This window comes from Triticum aestivum, chromosome 3A (assembly GCF_018294505.1).
Source record: "Triticum aestivum cultivar Chinese Spring chromosome 3A, IWGSC CS RefSeq v2.1, whole genome shotgun sequence".
In the NCBI taxonomy this organism is placed as follows: domain Eukaryota; kingdom Viridiplantae; phylum Streptophyta; class Magnoliopsida; order Poales; family Poaceae; genus Triticum; species Triticum aestivum.
This window is the reverse complement of record NC_057800.1, coordinates 513,306,443-513,314,752: the sequence shown is the minus strand read 5'-3', so window position 1 is coordinate 513,314,752 and position 8,310 is coordinate 513,306,443. Positions and strand designations below refer to the sequence as shown.

Here is an 8,310-nt window from a genome sequence, read left to right as displayed (position 1 = left end):
CCACCTCCCCTCTCCTCGTCCAGTCACCTCTACGCACTCACTGTAAGATTTTTTTTTTAATCTAAAAGCACCACATTTGAGAGTAAGGTAATAACTTAGTACCACATTTAAGGTAAGTCATAAGAAGCCACCATATTTGCGTCTAACATATAACAGAAAGCACCGATTGTCTGATTTACTCGTGAAAACAGTGAAACTGACAAGTTGGGCCCACTTGTCGGGCTGGGGTGGCAAAGACAAAGCACGGAAAGAAAATCTGAACAGCTTAGGTGGCAGATGAAATGTGGACCCCTCCTGTCATTGACTACATGATCATGTTCTTCCCATTTTAACTTCTTCCCCATTACCTGTTCGATGTATTGCCGTGGAAGGAGAGCAGCCTGACCTCGCCGCCTGTGGTTGGGCCAGCTACAATCTGGGAGCAGCAGTGGCGATGATGACTTGGAGCTTCACGGCAGCGAGTCCACGGCCTTGAATCCCAGTCGACCATGGGCGCTGGTTCGTCCCCGCCCAGCACGCACTGCGCCGAGCTGGACGCCGTCCACCAAGCTACCCTGCGCACACAGGGACGAAGACGCATGCGTTCCCATGGATCCCCTGCGCTGTCTGCGTCGGGCGGCAGCGGCGTCGCGCCGAGCTGCTCCGCCAGCCGCCGCACGAACCGCCCCTCAGCTCGCCGTTGCTCCGGCCGTGCGTCGGACCGTTGGCCACGGGCGCGCTAGCAGCGGCGACGCTCGACAAGGGCGGCCCCTGCTGAGCACGAGCAGCCCGAGACCACCGTCACCTCCACAACCCCAGAAGAACACCATGGGCGCCGCCCGAGCTACTCCCTGCCGCGGCTGCATCTGCCGGCTCCATGGCGCGCCGCCGGCGCGGCCTCGCCTGTGCGGACGACACGGGCTCGCTTGGTCGTGGCTGCGGTCGAAGGCTAGCACCAAGCCCGGTCTACCCCGAGAGCACGTCACCCCGGCAGCGAGCAGGCGACATTTCCGGGCCTCGCCCATAAGGCCATAACCTGTGTGTTGAAATGCCCAGAGAAAAAGGAGGAAGAAGTAAAAAAAAATGCAAAAGAAAAAAACCTTGAGTCATTGACAGGTGGGACCCTCGTCCAACTCAGCAGATTGTCCACGCAAGCACGCCACGTCAGCCTGACAGGTGGGCCCAACTTGTCAGTTTCGCTGTTTTCTCGAGCTTATCGGACAATCAGTGCTCTGCGTTAGTCGTTAGGCACGAAGTTGGTGGTTCCTTGTGCCCTACCTTAAATATGGTACTAACTTGTTACCCTAGCCCCAAGTGTGGTGGTTTTGGGTAAATAACTCTCACTGTAACGACCAACAACTGCCACTGCGCCCTCTATGGCATCATGACATCATTGAAATCACCATTCCTGGCGACAATCATCACATAGCCACCGCGAGGCTCTATGGCATTTAATAGAGCATATGTTGGACATGGCCAACTTGATGTATAATGTTCTTCGTTTGCCTATGTGATTGCATGATATGCAAAGATTTATACCTTCGTATGTGCTAAGGTATTCTCTTGGTGGTGATTTTCTCTAGGCTATCGGGCATGCTCTCCACATCTTTCCCCGAAGGAAGCATTCGATGACCATACTCCATGATGTTAGTGGGATCATCAAGCCACGAAGGTGAAACCATTAACACTATGTTTTGAATAATGCCAAACTGCCCGTCTCGGTTCTGCGCTAACAATACATGGTCTTGTTTTTTTTCTCTAGGATGACTTTGCTATTAGGACCTCCCGGGTCCGGCAAGACCACATTGCTCTTGGCATTGGCCGGGAAGCTCGACAAGGAGCTCAAGGTTCGCAAACCGCGTGTTAAGTGTTTATTTCTTGAGCTGTAGATGGATACTCTAGTAGAGTTAACATGGATAAATCCATTTTGGGTGTTTTTCGCTATTGGACAGGTTTCAGGTAAGGTTTCCTACAACGGCTATGAGATGAATGAATTTGTCCCCGAAAGAACAGCTGCGTACATCAGCCAGCATGATCTCCACACTGGGGAGATGACTGTAAGAGAGACCTTGGCCTTTTCAGCACGCTGCCAAGGTGTTGGCTCTCGATATGGTATGAACTTGAATGAATAATAGTATAACTGAGACCAAGTAATTGGTTGTTGAATTTTGTTCTTCTACTTCTTCTAGAAATGTTGACTGAGTTAGCAAGAAGGGAAAATACAGAGAACATCAAGCCAGATAATGATATCGATGTTTATATGAAGGTGAGGTTGTTTTCACATAAGAGCTCTGACAACGAACATTTGGAGATGATTACTCATATGTATTGTCTTTTTTATTAGCGGGGTAACTACAAACTTAAGTATTTAATCGACTTATGTAGGCCTCAGCAATGGGAGGACAAGAATACAACGTTGTTACAGAGTATATACTGAAGGTACAACACGCCAGTTGTAGATTTAATGCTAGAAATAGAAGGATCGTTTTTATTGGGATATTTTCTTCTTAATCAGCTCACTGCCTGCTACTCTGTTAAAACCCCGCAGGTGCTAGGATTGGATATCTGTGCTGACACAGTGGTAGGAAATGACATGTTAAGGGGTATATCCGGTGGACAAAGGAAGCGTGTGACAACAGGTATGCTTAATGGTAGAATGAAGTTTTATATAATAAGATTTTTTGTGTTGTTGATATACACAAAACTTTGAGATTTTTAGTGACATAATAAAACGGCTTTAAATCATATGTATCATCTTCTTCAAGAATTAAGCTTCTTATAAATCTCTAATTGCTAGGTGAAATGCTTGTTGGTCCAGCAAGAGCTCTGTTCATGGATGAGATATCTACTGGGCTGGACAGTTCAACCACATACCAGATTGTGAACTCCATTAGGCAGACTATCCACGTCCTTGGTGGGACTGCTGTCATCTCCTTGCTCCAGCCGGCACCAGAAACATATGACTTATTTGATGATATTATACTCCTCTCTGATGGGTATGTTGTGTACCAAGGAGCCCGTGAACACGTTCTCGAGTTCTTTGAGTCAATGGGCTTCAGATGCCCGCAGAGAAAGGGTGTTGCGGACTTCTTGCAGGAAGTATGTGCATCATCTATAAATCGCTATGGCGTTTGATCGTTCTAATTTTTAAAGATGAAAGTTACTAATGTATATCTTCATATGGATGCATTGAAAAGGTGACATCAAGGAAAGATCAAGAGCAATATTGGTATAGGAGTGACATGCCATATCATTTCGTGCCCGTGAAGCAATTTGCTGATTCATTCCATTCCTTCCACATGGGACAATTTGTTCATAATGAGCTTTTAGAGCCATTTGACAGGACCAAGAGCCACCCTGCTGCTCTTGCTACCTCAAAATTTGGTGTCAGTAGGATAGAGCTTCTCAAGGCAACCATGGATAGAGAGTTTCTACTTATGAAGAGGAACTCATTTTATTTTATTTTTAAAGCTGCTCAAGTAAGTTTGCATTTTCTAGTTATTTTTACATTGCAAGGAATTATGGTGAAGATTCGCTAACATCATTCTGCACGTTTTCATCATTACAGCTATCTCTTATGGCATTCCTCGCGATGAGTACATTTTTCCGTACCAACATGCACCGTGACCCCACTTATGGAACAATATATATGGGGGCACTATACTTCGCCATTGACGCAATCATGTTTAATGGTTTCTCAGAGCTTGGCATGACTGCCACGAAACTTCCTGTTTTCTTCAAGCAGAGGGACCTTCTTTTTTTCCCTGCATGGGCCTACACCATACCAGCGTGGATTCTCCAGATTCCTATAACTTTTTTTGAGGTCGGAGTTTATGTTTTCACAACATACTATGTCATCGGATTTGATCCCAGCGTAAGCAGGTAAGGTGCACCGGAACACATGCCTTCATTTCAGGGTAACCTAGAAGAGAGACAGTCATTCAAAATATAAGCTCTAGATAGAAATTTGATTTGCGTGGATTTAATTGAATTGATTGTTTCACTGATATTATATATATTGTTCTCAGATTGTTTAAGCAGTATATGCTGCTCCTTGCACTCAATCAGATGTCATCCTCACTGTTCCGCTTCATTGCTGGACTTGGAAGAGACATGGTTGTGTCTAGCACCTTTGGGCCCTTAGCATTGGCGTCTTTTACAATATTGGGTGGCTTTATTCTTGCAAGACGTGAGTTAAGAAATTTGTTCTGATCACTAAAAATACATATGTTGCTACCACTACTTGCATAGATGATGTTAGGTGGTAACTGTTTTAACATATTTTCATATGAATCTTTCTTCATATGCTCCAGCTGATGTGAAGAAATGGTGGATTTGGGGTTACTGGGTATCTCCATTGTCGTACGCACAAAATGCTATTTCAACAAATGAATTTCTGGGACATAGTTGGAACAAGGTAAGAACCCAACTAACCAGCAATAAAATTAGCCACTAGGAAGTAATTTTTCTGACATGGTGCCCAAATGTTATAGATTCTTCCTGGACAAAATGATACAATGGGAATTATGGTCCTGAAATCTCGTGGAATTTTTACTGAGGCCAAGTGGTATTGGATTGGATTTGGTGCCATGATTGGATACACACTCCTCTTCAACCTGCTATACACCCTAGCTCTTTCAGTTTTGAATCGTAAGTATTTTTAGAACACTGCTTTTTTATCTAGAAATTCAACAATTTGATAATAAATATAGGTGACCTAAAAAGGTTAATACGCTTTATTTTGACAGCATTAGGTGACACTCACCCAACAATGCCTGAAAATGCAATAAAGGAAAAGCACGCCAACGTAACTGGAGAAATTTTGGAAGATCCCGAGAAAAAGAAATGTAGAAATCTAGAATTGTCTGACAGCACCAACCAAAACTGTGCGATCAACAACGTGGATTCTAGTTCAAGAAGGAAGGGAATGGTACTCCCATTTGCGCAACTGTCACTAAGCTTTAACGCCGTAAAATACTCAGTGGACATGCCACAGGTATATTTCTTCATTAAGTAATTAATGCACGGATTACAAATATATCTTTATAAAAAAATTGTGTTGTCTGACACTGGCAGGCAATGTTGGCACAAGGAGTGACAGATGACCGTTTGGTGCTTCTAAAGGGAGTTAGTGGTTCTTTCAGGCCAGGAGTACTTACCGCATTGATGGGTGTGAGTGGCGCCGGAAAGACTACTCTTATGGATGTATTAGCGGGAAGAAAAACCGGAGGTTACATAGAGGGGGATATCACCATCTCAGGCTATCCAAAGAAGCAAGAGACTTTTGCACGTATATCAGGATACTGTGAGCAAAATGATATTCATTCTCCGCACGTAACCGTTTATGAGTCACTCGCGTTTTCCGCATGGCTACGGCTTCCATCGGGAGTTGATTTAGTCACAAGAAAGGTTAGCTATCTAGATTGAAGCAATAGCTAGTCTTGTCTTTTTAATTTAAATTATTTTGGAACTTAAGAACTGAACTCTGACAACAGATGTTTATCGAGGAGGTCATGGAGCTTGTAGAGCTCACCTCATTGAGGGGTGCACTTGTTGGTCTTCCAGGAGTTAATGGCCTATCAACTGAGCAACGCAAGAGGCTAACTATTGCTGTGGAGCTTGTTGCTAACCCTTCAATCATTTTTATGGATGAACCAACATCTGGTCTTGATGCTCGGGCAGCCGCAATTGTCATGAGGGCGGTAAGGAATACTGTAAATACTGGTAGGACAGTTGTCTGCACTATTCACCAGCCAAGTATTGACATATTTGAAGCATTTGATGAGGTTGATAATTCTTGATCCCTATTCTGGATTCTTTGTTAAATTATTAAGCATAGTTCATGCATTTACTATTGTCTGAATATATGGTTACAGCTTTTCCTAATGAAGAGAGGAGGAGAAGAGATATATGTCGGCCCACTAGGCCATAACTCCTCAAAATTGATTGAGTACTTCGAGGTGAAAAGAGAAGTAAAGTGAACTGTTATTACTGAGAAATTTACAATTATTACCAGCTAAATAATATCAAAAGTAAAATCCCTTTTTTGACTCGTACAGGGAATTGAAGGCGTTAGTAAGATAAAAGATGGATATAACCCAGCAACATGGATGCTGGAAGTGACATCTATCGTCCAAGAGGAGATGCTTGGTGTTGACTTCTGCGAAATCTACAGGAGATCAGAACTATACCAGTAAGCTATCCTGCTATGAAGTTCAATTGATGATGTCTATTTTAGTTCCAATTTAATCGGTTTTATTTTTCTTGAATGTCAGAAGGAACAAGGAACTTATAGAAGAGCTAAGCACACCACATCCTGATTCCAGTGATCTCGACTTCCCTTCACAGTACTCTAGATCATTCTTCACACAATGCCTAGCTTGCTTATGGAAGCAGAAGTTATCATATTGGAGGAACCCATCTTATACAGCAATGAGATTTCTCTTCACTGTCATCATTGCACTACTGTTTGGGACAATGTTTTGGGGCCTGGGACAAAAAACGTACATCTTCTAACATTTATAACCTAACTTCTATCTAATTAACAAACATCGGATACTTATCTGAAATTTTACATTCTTATCTTGGTACAGTAGAAGAGAACAAGATCTGTTCAATGCAGTGGGATCAATGTATGCTGCAGTTCTTTACCTCGGAATCCAAAACTCCGGTACCGTTCAACCGGTGGTGGCAGTGGAGCGCACAGTTTTTTATAGAGAAAGAGCAGCCGGCATGTATTCAGCTTTCCCATATGCATTTGGACAGGTATTTTGTCAAATACTCGCAGATCTACTTGCACGTTATATACATGACCATAATGAAAAGGAATTTTCTTTCGAATCTGCCTCATTTGAGTACAACTATCCATAACACTACAACACTCTTTTGTCTGTTCAAGTCTAATGATACTAGTTTATCCTTCTGTAGGTTGCGATTGAATTCCCATACATCCTCGTGCAGACCGTGATATATGGTGTACTAGTCTATTCGATGATTGGATTTGAGTGGAGTGTTGCCAAGTTTTTTTGGTACTTGTTCTTCATGTACTTCACACTTCTATATTTCACCTTCTACGGGATGATGGCGGTAGGACTGACACCAAACGAGAGCGTAGCAGCGATCATCTCAGGAGCAGTCTACAATGCGTGGAACCTCTTCTCAGGATATCTTATTCCTCGACCTGTAAGTACTACTACATCATTGCATATTACTTGCTTCGTGTCTGATTATAGATTGATCAACATATTTAATCGTTTTCTTCAGAAAATTCCTGTTTGGTGGAGATGGTATAGTTGGATTTGCCCAGTTGCATGGACACTATACGGATTGGTTGCCTCGCAGTTTGGTGATATTCAAACGAAACTCGTCACAAAAGATCAAACTGTGGCCCAGTTCATCGCAGAGTTCTATGGGTTTGACCGTGACTTGTTGTGGGTTGTTGCAGTAGTTCATGTTGCCTTCACCGTGGGTTTTGCTTTCATGTTCAGTTTTGCGATTATGAGGTTCAACTTCCAGAGGAGATGAAGAAGATGTCATTTTTCTGTATTCGGTTGTATTTGCACTGGGTGCACCCGATGTTAATGGAGATCACTGTAACCATTTGAGATTTTTGTTCCATTCTGCGCAAAAGATCCTTCAGAAGGTCTTATCACACAGTGCTATTTTAGATTATCAGGAGAGGGCAAAGCCCTCCCGGTTTCATTAAAATTAAACCATCAAGTTCAGTAGCTATTACTACTCCCTCCGTTCCGTCTAGATACCTCCGTATCTAGACAAATCCAAGACAAGCAATTCGGAACGGAGGAAGTACATGCCAAGCAATTTTAAAAGAAACAACAACAAAAATTTAGGACTACAGACATACAGTTGATCACTCCATACATCCCAGACAACCGGAAGTCAGCACATAACAGAAGAGTCCTCTTATTCATATTATCATCAGATAGCATCCACGCCATCGAAGGTTTTTTGGATCTCAGCCGGGGATGGTGTAGACGCCGTTTTGGTCTTCTTCAGAGGAGATTTGACTTGGCGAATTCATCAGCTCAAACAGTGATGGGGCGGAGGATGCACTAAATATGGATAGATGGGAGAGCAGAGCTTGATTAAGAGCACCTTAGGTGCACAACCCAAATTCTGTCACCCCATCAGAATCGGTGAGAATGATCTATCTTTTTTTTTTTTTGAGGAAAGGGAGAGTTGTCTGAGTTACAATCAGAAGCAATTACATATTTCGAAGCTTGTGGCACATCCGCTAATAGAAAGAAATCCTCATTCACTCTAGCATAGGCAGCAAGCTCATGCGCAGCCACATTGCTCTCTCTATGGACT

At 43.2% G+C, this 8,310-nt stretch overlaps 1 protein-coding gene across 1 annotated transcript in view; it reads left to right on the top strand.

Moving 5' to 3' along the window:
• LOC123058514 (ABC transporter G family member 32) overlaps positions 1 to 7,807 on the top strand; it is a 15,065-nt gene extending 7,258 nt beyond the window's left edge. Inside the window, exons 3-23 of the mRNA XM_044481228.1 lie at positions 1,563 to 1,651; positions 1,742 to 1,826; positions 1,932 to 2,091; positions 2,169 to 2,245; positions 2,365 to 2,418; positions 2,528 to 2,618; positions 2,777 to 3,078; positions 3,177 to 3,458; positions 3,548 to 3,861; positions 4,008 to 4,168; positions 4,293 to 4,396; positions 4,473 to 4,629; positions 4,728 to 4,975; positions 5,056 to 5,388; positions 5,475 to 5,765; positions 5,856 to 5,939; positions 6,039 to 6,172; positions 6,255 to 6,482; positions 6,573 to 6,744; positions 6,907 to 7,161; positions 7,243 to 7,807. Of these exons, the coding sequence (XP_044337163.1) occupies positions 1,563 to 1,651; positions 1,742 to 1,826; positions 1,932 to 2,091; positions 2,169 to 2,245; positions 2,365 to 2,418; positions 2,528 to 2,618; positions 2,777 to 3,078; positions 3,177 to 3,458; positions 3,548 to 3,861; positions 4,008 to 4,168; positions 4,293 to 4,396; positions 4,473 to 4,629; positions 4,728 to 4,975; positions 5,056 to 5,388; positions 5,475 to 5,765; positions 5,856 to 5,939; positions 6,039 to 6,172; positions 6,255 to 6,482; positions 6,573 to 6,744; positions 6,907 to 7,161; positions 7,243 to 7,503 (3,882 nt within the window). The 3' untranslated portion in view covers positions 7,504 to 7,807. The remainder of the gene's footprint in view (positions 1 to 1,562; positions 1,652 to 1,741; positions 1,827 to 1,931; positions 2,092 to 2,168; positions 2,246 to 2,364; positions 2,419 to 2,527; positions 2,619 to 2,776; positions 3,079 to 3,176; positions 3,459 to 3,547; positions 3,862 to 4,007; positions 4,169 to 4,292; positions 4,397 to 4,472; positions 4,630 to 4,727; positions 4,976 to 5,055; positions 5,389 to 5,474; positions 5,766 to 5,855; positions 5,940 to 6,038; positions 6,173 to 6,254; positions 6,483 to 6,572; positions 6,745 to 6,906; positions 7,162 to 7,242) is intronic.
• Positions 7,808 to 8,310: the final 503 nt, after the last annotated feature.